Source organism: Gossypium raimondii, chromosome 3 (assembly GCF_025698545.1).
Source record: "Gossypium raimondii isolate GPD5lz chromosome 3, ASM2569854v1, whole genome shotgun sequence".
Classification (NCBI taxonomy): domain Eukaryota; kingdom Viridiplantae; phylum Streptophyta; class Magnoliopsida; order Malvales; family Malvaceae; genus Gossypium; species Gossypium raimondii.
The window spans coordinates 17,289,040-17,312,656 of NC_068567.1; the positions used below are offsets into that span (position 1 = coordinate 17,289,040).

At 36.1% G+C, this 23,617-nt stretch overlaps 1 protein-coding gene across 1 annotated transcript; it reads right to left on the bottom strand.

Moving 5' to 3' along the window:
• Positions 1–5,179: 5,179 nt before the first annotated feature.
• LOC105797334 (probable protein phosphatase 2C 12) lies at positions 5,180–10,038 on the bottom strand. Its single transcript, XM_012627315.2, has 10 exons — positions 9,844–10,038; positions 9,195–9,479; positions 8,696–8,867; positions 8,287–8,440; positions 8,144–8,207; positions 7,558–7,665; positions 6,982–7,107; positions 6,606–6,841; positions 6,221–6,420; positions 5,180–6,138 (listed from the first exon to the last, which is right to left on the bottom strand). The coding sequence occupies exons 2-10, from the start codon at positions 9,390–9,392 to the stop codon at positions 6,113–6,115; spliced, it is 1,284 nt and encodes a 427-aa protein (XP_012482769.1). The 5' UTR covers positions 9,393–9,479; positions 9,844–10,038; the 3' UTR covers positions 5,180–6,112.
• Positions 10,039–23,617: the final 13,579 nt, after the last annotated feature.

Sequence of the window (23,617 nt, forward strand, 5' to 3'; positions counted from 1 at the left end):
TCAAGGTCCCAATGATATTCCACTACACGTGGAAACTCCTTATGAATGTAGTACTACCCATGATGAGATTCATTGATATTTAAGAACTTGGGGTCTTCTCCACCCAAATTTTGCCTAGGAAGTTCTTAGCACACTTGTCATGGGCTTCAATCTATGACCTGTAACACTACTATATTTTTTTTTCAATCCAGCTTGCTTGTTAAAAAGTCTAAAAGATGATAAGGCTGCCCAAAGTTCAAGTTTGTTTATTCACATAGTTGATTGGAGTGTTTGAATTGTATTATCCATCTTTTATTAATTATTTCAATTATTTTTATTTTAATTCCTTAATATATTTCTTCTAATTTCTTTATTATTAGTCATAAATAATCTATCATATTAATAAAAAAAACTCATTTCATTTCAAAATTGTTTCGAAATTAAAATTTCAAATCAGACTTCATTTTCTTTAATCAATTTCAACTCCAATCCTTACAATTAAATATCAATATCTTAAGTTATGTTATGGTCTGTATAGGATGTCAAACTATCCAGAGCGATCTAAGCTATCCACAGTCACTAAAAAAATTAAAGCAGAGCCTATTGAGGATAAGGTGTTGGAGCTTAAATCAATGATGCTCAAATTTACTAAAGCAAAGAGGGATCGCAAGCAGAATGAGTTAATGTATGTAGACATAAATATCACAGGTCAAAGAAAGTATGCTCTTGATGATATAAAAGCATCAAATCTGTTCATATAAGAGAAAGTCATGGGTAAGTTTGGTCTCTTAGTGTGCGAGTCAACTAAAACAATCAAGACTATTAATTCTAAAGAGGTCTCGACTGTGGGAGTAACACCAGGAGTTGAATTACAAATCAATCAATAGAAAGGAAAAAAAATTTCGAGGCAATTCACTTAGATAATTACGACTTTATTGTTGGCTTGAATTTCCTAGACAAGGTTAATGCTCTTCTAGTTCCTTTTGTCGGTTGCTTATGTATCTTGGATACTCAATAACAACAATGCTTTGTGTTGATGAGTTGAGACACGAGAGGCAAAAAAATGTATTATTGAAAATCCAACTAGCTAAGGGTGTTTCATATGGGAGAAACATTAACTTGGTAGATCAAAATGCTAAGGATATCTCCTTGAAAATGCTAGAGATGCGAAAAACTGATGTAAGACCTGTGGAGTCATTAGAAGGATTACCACATAAGATAGAGGTGGGTTATGCATAAGACTTTGGGGGTAAAATAGTGATGCAAACTGGACAAACAATACAAGTAAATGCAATAAGTGAACAAGTGAGGTATATCTCAAACATTTTGGTAGAGTTTTACATTTTGACTTATCGTTGGCTTGGCAAAGACACAGGAACCCTTTTAGAATTTTGAAACGAGTAAGTCGAGGAACTTACAAACCAGAGTTAGTGCAAGACTCAAAGTGAACTCGGTGTTCAATGTAGGCATGTCTAAGCCTATTTGTACAGATGAAGAGGATCTCGATCGAGGCAAGTCATAATGGGGGCAAGTAAAAGCGGTGGTCTCTTACAATTGAGATGTACAAGAGATAAGTACAGTGTGAGTTGGGCAACAAAAGAGGCATAAGCTGAGGCAAATGTTCTAGGAGGTGGGATGACCCGATAAAGAGAGAAGTTCGGAATCAGTCAAGGCATTGATACTTTTCTGAGACAAGTCAAACCAGTTCCATTTTAAAGACGCAATGAGAGCGTCTTGAGAATGGGCACGAGTTGCAGATCAAAGTCTGTGACTATTGTGCACAAAATGCCCCATAAAGGTCCACTTATTAAATGAGACTCATTTGACCTACATGAACTAGGTCGATTCGTGGAACCTATGGAGAAGCCCATCTACTTGAAGCTTTGGTGGGCCAGTGAAACACTCTAGTAAAACTAGAGTTTCCAGGCTAAATAGTGTAAATCCTAAAAAGATAAAGATTGTATAGAATTTAAATCCCTTAGGACTCTTAATTGTAGATAGGCTCTAATCTCGATCGTCGATGTAACTTAATCTGTACTGTTGGTTTTTAGGGAGCTCAATTGCAATAAGAAGCCTTCCCCCTCATTTGTATTCACTCAGTTGTAATTTTTCATAGTAATTAAATATTATTGAGAGCATTTACTCAAACACTTGGTGTGCGCTATTTTTCTGTGGCTTTTTGTTCATTCTTAGCTTCTTTTTTTATGAGTTTGCTTCCTCTTTGCTTTGATGTCTTAGAGAAATTCTGTGAGAATTTTCAATTTTCGAGATAAAGGTTGACTTAGGCAGATTTGAATCCAAGAAATCGCCTAAGGTCGTACGATTTGTTAGACTAAATATCTAGCCCCATGACATGGACCTACACCAATATGTTCAAATGGTTTTTCTTATTATATGATATTTCTTAATTCCTCTACTCATTATAGTTGGATCTATTTTCTCAAACGCAAGTTCCAAGTTCAAACTGTTTTTATGGAGTTTCAAAAGTTTGCAGAACAACACATTAGTTGCAAACTTAAAGCTTTTTAGTTAGATGGAGGAGGTGAATTTCGTTTGTTTTGTTACTTCTATACTTGAAGGCTTATGGGATTCAACAGCAAGTCTCATGTTCTCATACTTCTAGAAAAACAAGTTGGTTGAGCATAAACATAGACAAGTGGTCGATATTGGCCTTCCAATGCTTGCTCAAGCTCAAATGCCTCTTTCTTATTGGAACGATGCGTCCTCTACTATTGTGCATTTGATCAATAGACTTCCTACAAAGGCATTACATGGAATCTCACCTTATGAAAATTTATTCCACATCAAGCTTGATTACAACTATCTTCAAATATTTGGGTGTCTCTGTTTTCCATACTTGAAGCCTTTTATGGCCTAAACACACTGCTATTGATGGTAAACAATTTTCAGATTGCATCTGTATGGAAAAGTTGTTGGTACCATACGATATGTTTGTCTTACCAGACTAGATATTTCTTACAGTGAACAAAGTAAGTCAATACATGCTATTCACTTACTTGAGGCCTTTTATGGCCTAAACTTTATGCTATTGATGGTCAACCATTTTCAGATTGCATCTGTCTGGAAAAGTGGTTGGTACCCTACGATATGTTTGTCTTACCAAACTAGATATTTCTTACAGTGAACAAAGTAAGTCAATACATGAATATTCCTTTGGACGCACACTAATGATTGTTAAAAGGATTCTCTGGTACCTGAAAGGAATAACTGACTTTAGTCTCTTTTTTAGATCTACAGAAGTTATGAATCTCACGTGCTTTGTTGATATAGATTGGGCTGCCTATACCGATGATCGACATTTGACCTCTAGCTATTGTATCTATCTTGATGATAATCCTATTGATAATCCTATTGGGTGGTGTCCTAAAAAAGAATTGGTGGAGTCCAAATCAACCTATGAAGCAAAGTATAGAAGCCTTGCAAGAGTTAAACGTGGGTAGAACAATTATTTGTTGAGCTTAGAGTAATCATCATTAGTGGTAAATCCAGTACTAGGTGTGACAGTACTATTATTGTCTCAATAACAGCTAATCCCACACATCATGATCGTGTTAAACATGTAGAGATCAACTTACATTTCATTCGAGAAAAAGTTTTTGATGGCACGTTGCTGGTTAATTTTGTCCCTTTTGAGGAACAAGTGAATGTCTTCACTAAACCTCTTCCACCATAATCATTTGATAGGTTACGAGTTAAGTTGGGAGTCTTATCTCCCATTTAGGAGGAAAAGTTAGGGAAATACTATAGTATGAGTCAAAGAATCAATTTCACTTGTTGACCGAGTCTGCTAGTTTTAACTAGCTAGTTATTGATCTGTTACTAATCAATTAGTTCGTAAAATAATTAGCTGGTTAATTAGTTGATAAGTTATCAAATCTTATCACTTGTACAAGTGTATAAATGTGAGATTTCTGAGTTGAACGAAAGAAGCCTTTGTGCTACTAAATTCCTCTCTTGTTCATCATTGTTTTCATTTTTAGGGCCAGTTCTTCATTGCTTAAAAAAAGCACTTTTGACTCTAAAAGCACTTTTGAAAGAAAAGTTGTGAAGAACAAGCTACTTTTGGCTGAAATTTTTAGCTTTTCAGAAGTGCTTTTGAAAAACACTTCTGAAAAGGAGCTGAAAAGGAGAAGCTAAAAATTTTAGCTTTTCTTCTCTCAAAAACACTTTTGGTGCTTAATTACCTTTTCACCCCTTCAATAACATGGTATTTTTATTTTTTTTTCTTGGTGCTTAATTACAATTGTGTTAAAATCATTAATTAAAAATAAAAAAAATATTTTTTTAAATACTAATTACAAATATTTAATGGTTATATTTAAATATTTAAAATTTATATTTCATATATTAAAATATTAACAAGTTATAATAATTTTTTTATATTCTTACTAAAATATAATAATATTAACTAATTTAAATATTATTTAAATGTATATTTGTTACTTGATAATAACATGTCTAAAATGGACATTTTATTTCTCAAAAGTACTTTTTGACAGCAATGCTAAACACTCAAATTTTAAACTAAACTTTTCAAAAGCACTTCTTAAAAGTACTTTTCAAAAGTAATGAAGAACTGACCCTTAGTGTTTACTTCTTCATTTTAGTTTTGTTTCTTGATTCTCATGGTTATTCTAATAGGTTCTATGGGTGAATATCCTTTGATCACCAATGGAAATTCGAATTGTTGGAAATTGATATCCCTGATATTTTCAACTTGAGTCACGATTATTTCTAAATCAGAACTAGCAAAGCATCAACATAAAGAGCTACTTTTCAAAATGATGTTTGGACAAGAATAGCTTGAAAACTGACCATTCTGCTTGTAAATTCTACAAATTTAAAATTTTCTTCCAATTATTTGAACATTCAAGAAAACGTCTGGGCTTTGTTAAAATATCCTTCTTTACTATTAAAATATTAATATTTTATTTTTCTAAAGAGTAAGAAAAACGAGTACTATAAAAAAGGATGGGTTGTGATTTGTGAATTTATGAGCTAAACCCAGTCCAGCCAATTCGCAGGCAGCTGGGACCCTTGAGCCATTAACACCAATGGTATTCAAGAAACAGCCAACCAACAACAGAGATGTGAGCCTAAGATAACTTTAGGTCAACTCTTCCCCCCACTCTCTCCCTCTCCATATGCCTCGTAAATTATCAAACAAATGGAGCCGTCAAGTTAGAAAACCATATAATATGATCATTAGGATATTATTAATATGCCCTTTTTTTCTTTCCTTTTTGTTCTAAAACTCCCCAACATATACTGTTTTCTAAATTCTAACGTGAATAACAAGACAAGTTGTTTGGTACTTGCCTCCTCATAGAGCTTGAATTGTACACATAAAGGACATAGCTGGCGAGTTCATAGTCTAACTTGCTTAGAGTCCACTTCCTCCAGCCAAGTGGTGTCTACTGATCCTGACAGCAGAGCTAGTCCAGTGCTCGACATATCTATCTATCCTCAGACTCTGGCACGGCAAGATCTGCCTACTAGGTATCACAAAACATCAAGACATATATACACAAACTAAGCATGTGCATGTATCTTCCTTTTGATAACTGAGGTTACCAGCATTTGATCCTTGATCACTAAAAAGCTATATGTATAGCACTCTAGCAATAAACCACACAATACATTAACAAATTTCTTTCAACAAGCTAATAACAAAAGTTTTTTTCCTAACTTCTGACAAATGTGTATTATGTACTCATCAAACTCCCTATACATTATTACTAAGAATTGAAGTGCTCGGTATAAGATGGGAACACAAATGTTAAAAAGAAAGAATTACCTCTGAGGCAGCCAGTGTGCACTGCCAAGAGTATGAAACCCTTTGGCCAATATTTTCTCATTTGTTTTTCATATTTTCTTTTCTTTTCCCGCTTGAGGTACTGTTGAGAAAAATAAACACATATTTCAACTCTGATCTTCTGAGTTGGATAGATCTAACTGGATCCTTAGTTGCAAATGAACCTGAATGATCAATGCCCCCCGATAAGAAATTTGAAGGTAGTTACTGTAGTGAGACGCACCATCTTCCCCATTTATAACCACCTCCAAAACATTTTTGTGCCCATAAAATGCAACAGTAATTTGAGAGGTCTAGCTAGTCACTGTCAATGCAATGTCTGTCTGAAAATAGGAAGAAAGAAAAGGTGTTTTAGTAACACCAATTTGCATTTGAGACGGAGAGAGTGGAGAGTTCAGTCATTACCTGATGGTCTTTTCCCTTCCATAGCTTCTTTCTTCTCCTGGCAACTAGAGCAAAGGAAGGGACCATCCCATGGACATACCTTTACCAAACTAGAAGTACCAGCATGAACGGAAATACCCTCTCCAGGTTTCATTTCTATTTGACAGACTGCACACATGAACAGCTTAAACATGTTGCACACTGGGTATTTTGTATTCAACCTGCATCCAACAAAAGAGTTCCTCGTGAGATGAAAGTAGAAATTACTTTATCATGTCTTCATTTATAGCAAGCTATGCTAAACAGAATGGACAGATACAAATGATTTATGGGTCTGATGCTTGATCTGACAATTGAAGTACAAATTTAACATTTTAATAAATAGAAGATCCTCATAAGCATTAACCTTTCTGAAAGCAAAGCAGATCCCTCCTCAAACAATTCTTCCACCACATCTGGCTCCATGTATTCTTTATCTTTATAAGAGAATGATTCGGAAGGCTTCTTGCGAAATAATGACATCAAAAGGTGTTTTACTGGCTTCTTTGGTGGTGGCGACGGAGCAGCTGGCTTCTCTTGTGGTAAGATATCAATAACGATGCAGGTTGTATCATCTCGAAGACCATTTGCCTGCAAAGCTTCCTGTTCATAGGAGACAAAGGAATCAGAAGATAATGAGAAAGGCAACAGATACTAAAATATAGCAAAGGCAGAAGGGCATAGTGCTCCCAGCAGCAATATCTAAAGAGCAGAGTGCAGACAAATATAATTCAGGATGGTACTTTCACAATCTGTGCAGCTGCTGCTTCTGGTGGCATTCCACGACAACAATCAAGAGCTGCTTCAGCTGATAAGGCATCCCAAACACCATCACTAGAGATAATCAGCCTACCACCAGCTGTAGACATCTGCAGAAAATACAGAAGCGGTTAAATTAACTTGTTAATAACAGTAAAAAAGAAACACTAGCACTCTCAATCAGTTAGGAACATTTCCAAAGAAAACTGATTAGAGTAAAAAAAATAATAAAGAAAAATTGAAAAACCAATGTGCAAAAGCATTTCAATTGTGAGTGAAGGCAAATGAAGATATGAACTTAATGCCTCTACTAAATCCTTCAATGATCATGAATTCGGAAAAGATATTGGTCCCAAGCTCAAGGAAGTCCATTACAGCAAAATTCATTCCAAGTTTCTTAGTACAGTGGCATCAGGAAAATATATATTAATATGGTGCTCTGAAAGGAACTGTACAAAATACAATATTCAAGCACAGAGTAAGAAGTTCAATCCAGAAATTAAGATAGGCCAACTAACATATATCAAATGCAGCGTGCATGCGGTGTATGAGAGACAAACCTTTATTTGCTTTATGTATGGAACAGGAACAATGAACTCCCCAACATCCCTATCGCCAATGGATCGTGAAAGACACAAGCCTCCAGGCCAACATCTCAAAGGACCAATCTACAAAATAACTTTACCATTAAGTCACCAGCTTTGATCCACAAAATTAATCAAAAACAGACGTTGTCACTGACTGCAGATGCTGAAATTCTCTACAGGGAATCATATAATTTACAAGCACATCAGTGGCATGTTTTTAGAATCTGCATCTAAACATTATAGATACAGAAAAGTTGTTGCTAATTACAATTGTTGCAGCTATAATTACTAAGTTTTAAAAAAGGTGTTCTGTAATTCACATCAATTATCAAATAAGAGTAGTGTCTTTTTGATACACTTTTCCATAGAGTCATGAAATGTCTGAAACTAGCTTCTAGATTGTGTTTTCCAAGTGTTGTGGTTGCACATCCATTCACATGAATATATCTTGAGGGTGTTATGTTTCACTGCCTAGAAAGAAAAGGCTAAGAATCTATATAAACTTTGTTGAAACACCAAAAAAAAATGAGATGCAAAATTGCAATGGAAGAGAAGATACCTCTGTACCACAACCAGCATTTAATCGACCAATATCACCCCCACTAGCAGTGATTCGTTCCGTTCTAATAAGATGAAAACAGAGAGTAAGGCCTCAGTATTTAGAGAAACTTGCATATCAAACAAACACTGTCATTAACTTACTCCTCTTCATTGCAATCAAGCCTATGATCAGCTGACAAGTAATACATTCCACCATTAGCTGAGTCAAATATACACTGGGAATCACCAACAGATGCAACTGTTATAACCCATCCTTCTATTATCACAAAGGTTACAGTTGTCCCTGATTTTTTTCCTGGAAAGAAAAGCATAACATGCAAATCATTTACTAAACGTGCGTGAAAAGCCCAAAGAAATTACTACCAAAAACTTAAAAAATTAAAAGAAAATACCCACTTAAAAATAAGTTTTCTTCATCCCAATTGCTCCATTGGGGGGAAGAAATTATGTGCTTGTGTCCATGAACTTACCCAAATACTCCTATTTTGTCCAATGATTGTCCTATAAAACATATGCTATACTAAGATATGTTTACCAAAACAGCTCATACCTATCTTGTGGAAGTCTTTATCTGTTTTAACAAAGCCAGAAACCAAAGCCCTAGGCAGTGCAGCAACCCATTCATCTGTATTAAGATCCGTTGGAATAGCATTTAGGACATTATTAAGGAGATTCTCTTTAGTGTAAATAGCAGCTGCAGATCCATTGTGCCCATCAAAGAGCTGCAAAAGTGAAAAAAAATTTAGCAAAACCAACATATAAAAAGAGGAAAAAAAAAAAAAAAACAACAATGAAGAACATCAAGGAAGCAGCACTTTAAAAGATGATCTTTTCCACTCTAATAAGCAAATAAATGATGACAAGTACATCTTGGAAAACCAAACAAATTCTACAGAATAATTGAACCAATATGCCTAACAGATAAAAGTTTGTAAATCTTTATATTCTAGTGATACAAATGACAGATTTCTTGGTGAATTAGGCGACTCCTCAAGCATTAGTATATGATTAGCATTGGTTCAGTAAATATGGGAGACGGAAATTCATACCCCGAAAACTGAGAATGTGGTGACACCATTTCCCATTGTTCTTTGGCATTCCGTCTTAAGCAACGTAAAGTCCTCACCTTTCTTGCTCTGGCTCGCTAGTCCGTGTACAATCTCCGGTTTCTCTATCTTTTCATTTGATGATTCTCGTTTCAGTAGAACCGAAAGTGGCATTGGTTGATATTGGCCTCTCGAGGACATTGTTACAAATCCAAACACCAAGCCAGTTGCTAAATCGACTCCTCCAAAAACAATGCCTCTAATTATTCATCAATTAAGCCAGAATTCCTGAAAGATACACAATGCAATCAAATCCCATCGCAAGATAATCGAAAGTTAAATGAATCGATTAACGATCAACCAGAATATAAATATGTATAAAGAGATGAGACGCCAATGGCTAGGGGAAAATGAATATCGAGATCTTTGAGGAAAAAAATAGAATATCTAATTTACATAATAACTGAACGATTAGATTTTACATCAAACCAAATAGAAGAATCAAACTCAATGTAGACAATGACACATTATAGATATTCCTAAAATCTGCTAAACAAAAACCAAAAAAGGAGAACGAACTCAATGCAGAAGGTAAAATGGAATTGAGAAGAATATAACAAAAATTGAAAGGAAGCGAGAAGGAGAAAATTACAGTGAAAAGAAAGAGAAATCGGCTGAGAGCAGCTGAAGAAGGAGATTACGCGCGAAAGAGAATGAGAGGGACGATGGCACCACCAGTTGAATTGGATTTGTCGCTGTGATTGATAAACACGGATTCATTGATTGTATCTCTTTCTTTCAGAATTTTCTGTTTTTTTCAAACATCTGACGCGGTGAAAACGGTGCACTTCTACTTGAGTGGCCGCATTTAAAAAATAAATTATTGGTTTTCTCTTTAAAAAAAATGAGTAAATAAAATGGTAAATTACACCATTAGTCATTAAATTATTGGTAAGTTTTCATTTTGGTCACTTGACTAAAAAAAAAGCTACAAATTGGTCATTGTACTATTTAAAAATTTTCATCTAAGTCACTGTGCTGTTAAAATCGATGCTAAATGGCTTCCTCTGTTCACATTACATGAAACAATCGAAAGCTCATTTTCTCCTTCCTTCTACAGTTTAGTTTTTTTTCATGAAACGAAATTCAATTTTTTTCTCCATTCTCCAACACTGATCGTCAAATCACCTTGGATCTAAGGTATGTTCTTATACTCATATATGGTTAATGATCCATCGTACTGATTGTCGAATCGTCACTTGGAGCTCGCTATCAAAACTTAAAAAAAAAAACTTAACTATCCAATAACTTTGTTATGGTGTTCGCCATTATCAACTTGCTACCCAGTTACTCGATTAGGACCGGCCTGTAGTTTGCATAGTCTGCAACTTGCATTCACATGTGAGGAGTTTGCATCCTTTCATGAGCTCGCACGGGATCGGTTCACACCACCATGCAAGTGAACTTGCACATAAAGAACACGTGTTAATCCTAGAGTAGGGCATGTGTCGGCATGCATGGGGACCTACCTACGACGTCACATCTGGGAACCATATCATATAAATAGGGAAATTAACACCCTTTAGAGACAAACACACAAAAACACTCAACAATTTGGTGCGGTGAGCGTGGGTAGACTTCCAACCATTGGAAAATGAGAAAACCAAGATGACTCACCCTAATGAGAATTTTCTTAACAGCTTCCTATCAGACCAAGCAGGAAGTTCTAACACCGGCAACCAACACCGAGAAATGGATCTCTTTTTGGCTGGTTTGTTGATCGACAAAAAAACTTAGGCAACTCAGGCCAAGAAGGTGCTTCTAATTCATTTGATCTTAACGCCCCTTCTGGTTAAGGGCATCCTTCCCCTCTAACCAGGGAGCATTACCACGGTAGTTGTTTGGTTTACAGGAAAAACTAAGGTTAATGAAAGAATAAATGAATCAACAAAGCACCAGGTTTTAAACAGCAACAATTGTTTCACCAAGAGCTGCTAACGCAAAACAAAGAATTAAGAAGAAAGATTTCAACCATTCTAATCTGCAGAATCATGTCACGCCTTTCCAAGAAAAGGCTATGGGAGCACATGCAAAACCATGGTAGAATGAGATGGATGCTTTGCGTAGAGATGTCCAAGAATTACACCTTAATGTACAAGACATGGACTGGTTATTTTATTCTAACAACCTTTTGTCCTTAGAAGTAGCAGCTGTGAACCTACCATCCAAATTTAAAATGCCAAAAGAGATGTTTGAAGGTAGCAAGGACCCCAAAGCATACCTCATGCAATATAATGATTACATGAATGTATTAGGGGCCTCTAATGTAGTGAAGTGTAAATCTTTCTTGACGACTCTTAGGGGAAGTGCGAAGGACTGATATTTATCTTTGCAACAGGGCCCCATTCAGAGCTTCTCACAGTTGGGTCAGATGATTTTTGGAAGGTTTCGTGCCCATAGGACGATAATGACCACTCTTATAGGTTTAATGTAAGCAAAGTAAAGGGATAGAGAATCTTTGCAGAACTATGTGAAACGGTTTCATCCATCCACGTTGAACACGAAGAATTTGGAAAACTAATGGGCTATTGATGCCTTCATTATGGGGGATCAAAATGAGCACAATGCAGTATTCATTTACTGATAATAGACTGTAGAGTTTGGCAAACTTATATGATAAGGCACATAAGTTTGCTAAGGCGGAGGAAATTAAAAGAGCATTTTCCAACACCTTTCAAAGGGATGGTAGGCAATTTAGGGGTCCTAGAGTACGCATGGCCAACAAGGTCCTCCTTTAAAGAGTCTAAATGTGGCGCTCCAAACCCAGCCTGAATGGACTAACCAAAATCTGAAATGTCACATAGCCACTTATGTGACTCTCCTTATCGGTCAACCAATGACACCATAAAACCAACCACCACACCATCAAATCATGCTTAATCAAGAACATTTAGACATACCAATCTAAATCATGCTTCGACTAACATAATACAACAAAATATAAACATGGCTAAAATTTTTATTTTACACATCGAAAGCAAAACTCGTAATTTTTGAAATGTGGTTCATTCTGTGTCTTGGGCATTTTATTTTAAACCATTTGACAAAATTTCAACTTAAAACATATAAATGAGTACTCAAATACTATGGCATGCCAACTATATCCAATGTTTTCAAAGGTTCACAAGGCCAATATATCCATTTCACACACATTTTCTGGTTTATGCACACTCACATTTATCATCGTTTACCATGTTCAAACATTTAACACATGTTCATATAATGCACTACAAGTGCTAAAATTTTTCTAATTAAGCCAAATTCACTTTCATACCTAAGGTGTGTGCATAATATCAACTATCTTCAAGGGATATTCAATCACATATTCAGCATATATATAATCATATGACACACTTAAACATTTCAAAACACAAGTAATCTTGTTTATCAACTAATCAAAGCTCAAGTAAGAACACTTAATTCTAGGACTTATATTTGATGATTTTGATCACCTAATCCCCCTTTAACTCACTGTTTTGTACATTAACTATAGCACACAAGATCACTCACATTAGCAACTAGCTTCCACAATAAAACTCAAGTTAGCTTTTGTTTACCTTTGTCCTTGCTTGTAGAGGCTCCCAAATGAGTTGGAACATTACATACACATAAACACATTACAAAGGCATTACAAACAACAACAAACAAGATTAATTCATTCTAAAATATAGATCAAAGCCTCTAGATCTCTATACCGAAAACTTAGCTAGTTTTGTCGAAAATACGATTTCACCACTCAAATCTTGTTTCTAAACCTTAATTTTGATCATAGTCTTCCTAAATATCATCTAATTACATATTTAAACCTTCAATTTTTTCCAATTACGTGGATTTCATTTTTTGGGAAAAATCAAGCCAAAAAAGCTTTAATGTGAAGAAATCACTCAAATCTTTCAAAATTACTTAAAGATTTGTTAAATTAGGATTAAAACCTTTTAATAGGATCAAAATAAGTTGAAAATATCTTTGAAACAATACGTTAACTTAATAAAACGAGATTCACCATTTTCAAGCTAAAATCAACGTAAAATCAATTGATCTATTGAAATCATAATTTAATCTATTAAAATTTTATTTGAAATAACAACACACTCTATTTGATCAAGAAAAGTTAGAATGTTACCTTAATTTTGAAAAATTGATGAGCTATGAAGTTAATTCAAGTTTGAATGTGTGAAGAACTTTAGAGAAATTGAGGTTGAAAACTTGAGTATTCTTTGAAATTGAAAGGAGATTTTGTGTTTGGAGAGTTTAAAAAAAAGGATGAACTAATTTCAGAAGAAAAACAAGAATTTCTGTTTGGCAAAATTTTTGAATAGATGAAGAATGGGAGAGAAGGAGACGGTGGGTAGTTTAAATAACCAACCAAAATTTAAAATTTGGACATTTTCCCCTTTAACCAAGTACATTTTCCTCTCTTTCCCAAAATCGTCCTTATTTTTCAATTAAAATCATTTTCAAAATTATTTTCAAATCAAATCTCGTTTTTAAAATCCGTTTTAACCAAATTAATTCCCAAACACTTAATCTTAATTTCTTAACCTAAATTTTTTTAATTCTAATTATTTTATTTGTAACACCTTAAACCTGGTCTAGACGAAAAGACCAAGTTTAGAAAGTCAAATGAACTTACCAGAAACAGATGCACATAAAATCGATTTAATCGATACGTAGATAAGTCTTAAAACCATAAACTATTCAACATAATAGGACCATTAGATGACTGAGTCTCGCATCCTCCGGCCACTTAGTTCTGGGAGGTTCCTAAAATTCATTCAGCCTAGTTAGTATGTTGCAACCTAGTGTGAAATATAAATACTCAACGTATGTAAAATAACTCAGATATCATTGAGAATTTTGACATCATACCCAGTCTTATTTGATCAGATTAATAATTCATAATAGTTTTAGATACAGAATAGTTCAGATACACAGCAGATCAAATAAAAAATAGATTTAGATGTAAATATAGATACAAATGCAGTTATCCTACCCTCATCCACTACACACCATCTCCGACCAACACAATACACGAGTAAGCATATAATACCCATGCCGCCCTACGTACCTCATAGTGTCAGAATGTCACGTTGCAGTGTTTACAGTCTCATTGCCAGATAAGATAATTACAGGTGGTTTGACCACCAAATTAGTACAAAACACTTCCTTCAATTCATAATTCCTACCCCATGCAAATACAGAGAACAGATGACCAATATATATTACCTTATGCAGATACAATCATATAGTTCCAATATAATAGAGGGTTGAAATTCTTATGAATTTTCTCATACGTGTATGTAGAACTAGTTTATAATCATGATAAAGTAGATCATACAGTTTAGTTTAGTTCATACACATCCTACAGATGACTTACACTCACCTCGTACAACAATTATGGCATTAACAGATATTTGTTGATTCAGGGTCACATGCTCGTGTGGGTGCCTGTGTAACTTCACACGATTTGGCACACGGACATGTGGTTGCCTATGTACTTCTATTCACCAAGTTAGTGAGTTACACGATCTAGGCACACCCCTGTGTACCATACATAGTCTGGCACACGCCTGTGTCCTCTACCCGTGTGTCCCTAATACATAAATAATGAGTTACACAGTCTGGACACACATCCATGTGCTAGCTCGTGTGACCACTGCACCTTAATATCTCACACACAGCCTACCACACACCCATGTAGCTCGTCAGCGCGTCTTAAATCCAAATTCATTTAGTTACACGATCCACCACATGACTCTCCACATAGTCATGTGACACACATGACCTGCACACACGCTTGTATGGCAGCTCGTGTGCCGTCAACTATCTCATTTCCAACGACAAAAAAACGTAGAAGAAGAAAATAAAATAAACAAAAAACAGTGAGGGAAAGGAAGTTAAATGTATAATGAAATTCATTTAAAATTCTAAGATCGATATTATCAGATAAGTGCAAAAAAAATTCCTTAATACCCACGCAGAGATTTAAGCACAAGACCAATGAAACATACAGATGCTTAAAAAGTGAACCACTAAACTCATCATTGAGACATCAACGCACAGAATTTAACTTATGTAACACATGCAAGTCTAAAGATCAATTAAAGAATACACAAAAATTCAAAAGATGTGACTCAAACCTCAGACCTTTAGTGAGGAACCAGAGCACATTACTATAGAAACACTCACATCTTTCATTGACACAACCTAATAAGAAAGCTCACATTTTTGAGGCGTTGCAACTCTCTCCCCTAAAAGAAAATTTTGGCTTCAAAATTTTACCTAATTCAAACAGATGCGGGTATTGCTGGTGTATCAAATCTTTAGGTTCCCAAGTGGCTTCCTCGGTACCGTGATTTCGCCACAAGACCTTAACTAGAGGTACAGTTTTCCTTCACAAGACTTTATTGTCCCACTCTAGAATCTGAATCGATTCCTCCTCGAAGGTGAAATTAGGTCAGATTGACATCTTCGTAACATCGAGACATGGAATACGTCGTGGATCCTATCAAGTTCAGGTGGCAACTCAAGTTAATAAGCAATCGGTCCAACCATTTCAAAATATGATAAGGTCTGATGAATCTCGAACTTAACTTGTCCTTTTGTCTGAACCGGTGGACCTTTTTCCACGACGATACTTTCAAAAACACTTGATCGCCCATAGAGTACTCAATATCTTTTTTTAAGTCAGCATAGGACTTCTATTAGTCAGAAGTAGCTTTCAAATGATCTCGTATCAGTTTAACCGTGTTCTCAATTTCAGATACTAACTAAGGACCCAAAGCCCGTCGTTCACCTAACTCTGTCCAACACAGAGGGTTACAACACTTACGACTATACATACACTCGTAAAGTGCCATCTGAATGCTAGATTGGAATTGTTGTGATACGCAAATTCAGCTAACGACAGGTGATCCTCCCAATTGCCCCTGAAGTCAATCACACAACTCATAAGCATATCCTCTAGAATCTGAATAACTCGTTCAGACTGCCCGTCAAACTGAGGATGGTACATAGTACTGAAATCCAGTCGTGTACCTAAAGCTTCATGTAGTTTATTCCAGAATCGAGAGGTGAAATACAGACCCCTTTCCGTGATAATCTAAATCGGGACTATGTGTAACCTCACAATCTTAGACATGTACAGTGTAGCTAACTTCTGTAGTGAATAATTAGTTCTAATTGGAAGGAAATTGACATACTTGGTTAATTGATCAACGATGACCCACACAGAATCTTTCTTAGTGGGTGTCAGAGGTAACCCGCTAACAAAATCCATTGCCGTACGCTCTAACTTCCACTAGGGAATCTTAACCCACTAAAGCAACCCTTAAGGCAACTGATGTTTAGCCATGACCTTCTGACACGTTAGACATTGAGAAACAAAAGTAGTCACTTCCGATTTCAAACCAGGCCACCAGTACAGCTCTCGTAGATCACGGTACATTTTATTCCCACTAGGATGCATAGCATAATGGCTGCTATGCACTTCTTACAAGATTGATTGTCATAATTCATGGTCCTTAGGCACACAAACCCAACCTTTGAAGTACAGAACCCCGTCACTGTTCAAGCCAAATTCAGAAGCTTCACCAGACTCAACCTGACGAAACTGTTGAATTGAAGACTCATCATCCATCTGTTTAGCTCAGATCTAATCAGCCTAAGTTTTTTTAACTTGCAATACAACTAACAGACTCATGTCATCAAATAAGCTCAATTGAGCAAACATTGCTCGCAGATCAGACATCGCTCGACGACTAAGAGCGTCGACTACCACATTAGCCTTACCAGGCTGATACTCTATAGTACAGTCGTAGTCTTTAAGCAATTCAACCCATCTACATTGTCTAAAGTTTAACTCATTCTGGGTTAATATATATTTGAGGCTCTTATGATCAGTGTAGATAATATACCTCTCACCGTATAGATAATGCCTCTAGATCTTCAATGCAAACACGACTACAGCTAGCTCAAGATCATGAATAGGATAGTTACCCTCATAAAACTTAAGCTGTTAGGACGAATAAGATATTACCCTACCATCTTGCATCCGAACACATCTTAAGCTGACGTGCGACACATCACTGTAAACCAAAAAATCTTTTCTAGACTCAGACTGAACTAAAATAAGAGCTTGTGTCAGAACAGACTTAAACTTCTCAAAGCTCAACTGATTCTCCTTAGACCACCTGAACGGGGCGTTCTTATGCGGTAACTTAGTCAGGGGAGATGCAATTAAGGAGAATCCCTCGAGAAATCTCCAGTAGTAACCTGCTAACCTGAGGAAACTTTAGAGTTTGGATATATTGTTTGGTTGTTTCCACTCAACTAGAGCCTCAATTTTCTTGGGATTGACTCGGATCCCCTCGGCGGTTACAACATGCCCCAAAAAGGCAACCAGAAAACCATAACTCGTACTTACTACACTTAGCATACAGCTGTTACTTACGGAGTGTCTATAGTATAATACGAAGATGCTTGTTGTGCTTGGTTTCAGTCTTTGAGTAGATCAGAATACCATCCATGAACATTACTATAAATCGATCCAAATAAGGTTGAAATACTCAATTCATCAAGTCCATAAATGTAGCCGGGGCATTCGTTAAGCCAAAAGGAATAACTAGGAACTCGTAATATCCTTAACGAGTCCTAAAAGCAGTCTTGAACACATTCATCTCCTTAACTTTGAGCTAATGGTAACCAGAATGGAGATCAATCTTAGAAAACATAGAAGCTCTACGGAACTGATCAAATAAATCATCGATTCTTAAGAGCGGATACTTGTTCTTGATTGTTAACTTATTCAGCTGACGGTAATCAATACACTTTCTCGTCGTACCACATTTCTTCTTGAAAAACAGCACTGGTGCTCCCCACGAAGACACACTCGGTCTAACGAACCCTCGATCGAGAAGCTTCTGAAGTTGAGCTTTCAAGTCAGTAAGCTCTTTCGGTGCCATGTGATATGGTGTAATCGATACCAGAGTTGTTCCAGGTTTCAGATCGATACCAAACTCAACTTCCCGGTTCGGTGGTACACCCTGGCAACTCGTTGGGAAAGACATCCGGGAAGTCACAGACCGTTTGAATGTCATTAAAAGATACCTTAGTTGAAGCAGAGTTAGAGATGAAGGCAAGGTAGGCCTCACACTCTTTTTGGACTAATTTCTCGGCTACTAAGGCGGAGATTACATCTGCAAGATAATCTCGACACTCCCATATCATCACTATCTCACAATTCTCATCCGTTCTCAAAGTAGCCCCTTAGAGGCACAATCGAGAATGACTCGATGTTCGATGCGTCAATCCATTCCTAGAATCAGATCAAAACTCCCCGAAAGGTAGTTTCATCAAATCAGCTAGAAATGCAACCTCTTCATTCTCTAATGGTACACTTCTGTAAACCTTGTCAACTCGAACGGACTGATCTAGAGGACTAACCATAAAAACCTTGCTAGCAGTATACTCGACAAAAATATTCAGTTTCACAGATACAATACTAGCTATGTAAAAATGTGTAGAACCTATATCAATTAAGGAAAAATATGGTATAGAGTAAATAAAGAACATACCCGCGATAACATCGACGTCATCCCTATCCTCATGACACCTAGTCGCGTACACAAGTACAGGCTGATATGTTTCAGCCTGAGTTGCACCTCTGTTCGGTGCTCGCTGACCCCTACCAGAACTACTACCACCCTTACCGGTATCCCGACCTCTAGATGTTTCTGGAGTTACTCTCGGAGGCTAAATAGTACTCGTAGTCGTAATTTGTGTCGGAGCTAGCATCTGATCAAGTTAATGAGGGCAGTCTCGAGCTCAGTACTCCATTGACCCACAATAGAGACAAGCTCTAGATTTCCTCCAACACTCACTCGAATAACGTCTCCCATAATTGGCACAGCACAGAATCACATTAGAAGCAACCGACGCCTCATTCTTAGGAGGTTCATCGGATCTAGCCCATTTCTTGGGGCACTGAACAAAACTAGAAGGACCTGAATCTTTCTTCACCTTACTCTGAGCTCTCTCTCAGTCTTTCCTTTCGCGTTTAGTGCGCTTGACTTCCTTCAATATTTTGGCTTTATCAACTAAGACCGTAAACACTCGCTCCCTCTGATGAGCTATCAGAGCCGTTCAGTAACTGACCTCCAAACTCCAAGTCTAGTACGGTTCCCAGCAACCCTCTCTAGTACTCGTAGCATCATTTGGGACACAAGATCATCCCCAATTGGCACAGTCTAAGACTCTATCTCAGTAGTAGGAGTACAAATGGTCTTGTTAGTCTCCAAAACGGGTATGCTACCCATGGAGGATGACTCAACTCGAGCTCCCCCATGACGCCCACGGCATCTACGTGACCCTCATCCACGACTTCCTCGTGAACTCATAATTTTTAGTGTCTATAATGTTAGAAACACACAGATTAATTGAATATTTCCATCAGAAATCCCATAACAATTTATTTCAAGTTGCAGAATTAACCAACAAAAACCAGTTATCACATTATGATATACACACAACATACCAGAAGAGATACTTATAGGCGCGGCATCGGAGACCCGATCATTTACTAAACCAGTTATTTAGCTCATGATATAAAAATACTTTATTTAAAAAACCTTTTTTTAAAACAGAGTCCCAATTACACAGCCTGAGTGTTGTTAAAATTGGCTCTAATACCACTAAACGTAGCATCCTAAACCTGACCTAGACAGAAAGACCAAGTCTAAGAAGTCAAATGAACTTACCAGAAATAGATGCACTTAAAGTTGTTTTAATCGATACGTAGATAAGTCTTAGAACATCAACCATTCAACATAATTCAATCTTAAAACTTAAAGTCGGAAAACAAATAACAAGTTTAAACACGCACATATATTTAAAATAGGACCATTAGATGACCGAGTCCCGCGTCCATTGGTCACTTAGTTCTGGGAGGTTCCTGAAATTCATTCAGTTTAGTTAGTACATTGCAACGTAATGTAAAATATAAATACTCAACGTACATAAAATAACTCAGATATCATTAAGAATTCAGAAAACACAATCAATGTTATTTGATCAGATTAATAATTCACAATAGTTTCAGATACATAGTAGATCAGATACAAAAATAAATTTAGATGTAAATAACAGATACAGATGCAGTTATCCTACCCTTATCTGCTACACACCATCTCCGACCAACCCAACACACCAGTAGGTACATAATACAATCTTACTGTAAGATCAAATAATTACAGGTGGTTTGACCACCAAACGAGTATAGAACACTTCCTTCAATTCATAATTCCCGCCCCATGCAAATACAGAGAACATATGACCAATATATATATTTATGCAGATACAATCATACAGTTCCATTATAACAGAAGGTTGAAATTCTTACAAATTTTTTCATACGGGTACGTAGAACCAATTTATAATAATGATAAAGTAGATCATACAGTTCAATTTAGTTCATACACATCCTACGGATGGTTACCACTCACCTCGTACAACAATTATGGCATTAACAGAAATTTGGCGATTCAGGTTCACATGCTTGTGTGGGTGCCCGTGTAACTCTACATGGTCTGAAACATGACCATATGGCTGCCCGTGTGCTCCTATTCACCAAGTCAGTAAGTTACACGGTCTGGGCACATGCTCGTGTGCTGCCCGTGTACCTCACACGGTCCGATACATGCTTGTGTTCCCTATCTGTGTGTCTCTAATACATAAATAATGAGTCACATGGTCTAAACACACGCCCATTAGCCAACCCATGTGACCACTGCACCTTAATATCTCGCTCAAGGCCTGTCACATGCCCGTGTAGCTCATTTGTATCTCTCAAAGTCAGTAAGTTATACGGTCCACCACATGGCTCTCCACACAGCCGTGTAACACACACGGCTTGCACACACGTCCGTGTGGCATCCTGTGTGCCATTGACTATCCAGTTTCCAACAACAAAAAAAACGTAGAAGAAGAAAATAAAAAATAAAGAAAAAAATAGTGAGGGAAAGGAAGTTAAATGTATAAGAAAATTCATTTAAAATTCTAAGATTGGTATTATCAGAGAAGTGTAAAAATAATATTCATTAATACACACGTAGAGATTCGAACACAGGACCAATGAAATAGACAAATGTTTAACGATTGAACCACTAGGCTCATCGTTGAGACTTCAACTCATAAAATTTGACTTACGTGACACATACAAGTCTAAAACTCAATTAAAGAACGCAAAACTTCAAAAGATGCGAATCGAACCTCAGACCTTCAATAAGCAACAAAAGTACATTACCACTGAAACACTGACATCTTCGTTGACACAACCTAATAAGAAAACTCGTATTTTTTGGGTGTTACATTATTATTTATTTATTTAATTACTAATTATTTAATTATCTAACCTAATTGCGATTTTTGGTCCACTAATCCTTGATTTATTAACCCGGATCTATTGACCCGATTTTTTGGATGTGGCAACTCTCTCCCTTTCAAAAGAATTTTATCCTCGAAATTACCTGAATCGAATAGATAGGGATATTGATGTCTCATTGTATCATCGACTTCTCAAGTTGTAACACCCCTTACCCGATCCGATCATCGAACCCGAATAATAAGATGCTACATGCAACAATCAAAACCACATCTAAAATTTATATAATGCAAGCCAAATACATTGCACTGAAATAAATTGAAATATATTAATTGTGAAATTCAAGTAAGAAATAGGATTGATTTGAAAATTTTTAAAAGTTTTGAATTTTCAAAATTTGTATTGATACTGTATCGATACCATACCTAAATCACGATACCAAAATTTAATTTTGTTTGTTAGGCAAAAATAAGGGTATCGATATTTATTTCCTGGTATCGATATTTTAATAAAAGTATTGATACTCATATAAAAAGTGATACATTTTAGTATTAAGGGTCATATGGTCAAGTATCGATACAAAGTGGCGTAGTACAAAAGAAAAGCTTCTATGGTGAACTCGGAAGAAACTGTATGGACGGCGAAGTCTTAAGGGTTGAATCTTATAGTGTGCCTCAAAACAAATGGATATGGCACAACTAGTAAGACTCGTAAGAGTAATTAGTATAATTTACATGATTTAGAATCAATGCACTTTGGGAAAGAAGAATACTAAATTGTATTCTGATAAGGATAACAAATTAAAAGCAGATAGAGAAGTTATAAGCTAGCTTATGGGAGCATATTTTCAATAAAGAATTTTAATCGTGTAACATTGAAACAGCATTGACTAACTATGGGTGACCGTAAAAAGGTTTCGATGAGATGACAGCGTTGAAGAATTTTGAAATGGCAACGTTTTGGGCAAATAGATCTCTGACAAGGAATAAATAAAGTAACTAGGTGAGTACCCACTAGAGTATATGGTGAATACAAAAGAATGAGTCATTTAAGCTTGAAGGACTAAATCGAGTAAGGGCTATGTCTGGTGAGGTATGGAATGAAATATCTATGAGTGTCCATGAACTTCATGAATAGTTAAAGAAATGATGTTTTGGAATAGGAACGTAAAAACAATAGTACTTCACCTAAATGGATTTCTTGGAATGAGACGAGTTAAGGAAAAACATGAGAAGGTGAAGTGATGAATGTGAATATTGGATAAAGAAAGGGACAGATGTAAGATATAATGTCAGGATAAGGCACAACACCATAGTATGAAAAAGAAAAACCTAGAATGATATACGCTAGAGATAAGTCAAAGAATAAATATAATGAGATAGATAAAAGCAATGTTAAATACGATTCAGGTAATTGATGTTTGCCTTACTAAGTTCAAATGAACTCATTCTTGTGTCTTATGTTTCAAGTGAGTTGAATTGGGTTTACGCCTACAGGGATGATGCTAGGACTATGCCAAATGAGTGGTGTGATGGGGTTATTATGCATACAGAGCAAGTTAAATGGCGTGTTCAAACCTAAATACATGGTTGTAAATCAGTGCCTTATGGTATTTATGTTAGATTTTAGAGTTATTCAAATGCGCCACGAAAATCTCATTACCATACGTCATACTTGTAATCATGCACTATATATATATATACTTAGTAATTCAATTTAAAGCTCTCGTAACTATGTAAATGTTCATGAATAGAAACTTCTTTTTCTTAGTAAACAGTTAAGTAACACTCATACTAGGAGGTGACACCCAATATTTGGGTCCAATTTACCGGACCAAGTTTGGACTGTTACAAGTCCAGAATTATTCCCAGTTTATTTTAAATGCTTCATATGCTCGTTTTAGGTTCGGACATGATAGATTCACATAGATGTGATTGTAATTTAATTATGAAATGATTTATTTGGTTATCTATGACTGGTTAGTGAA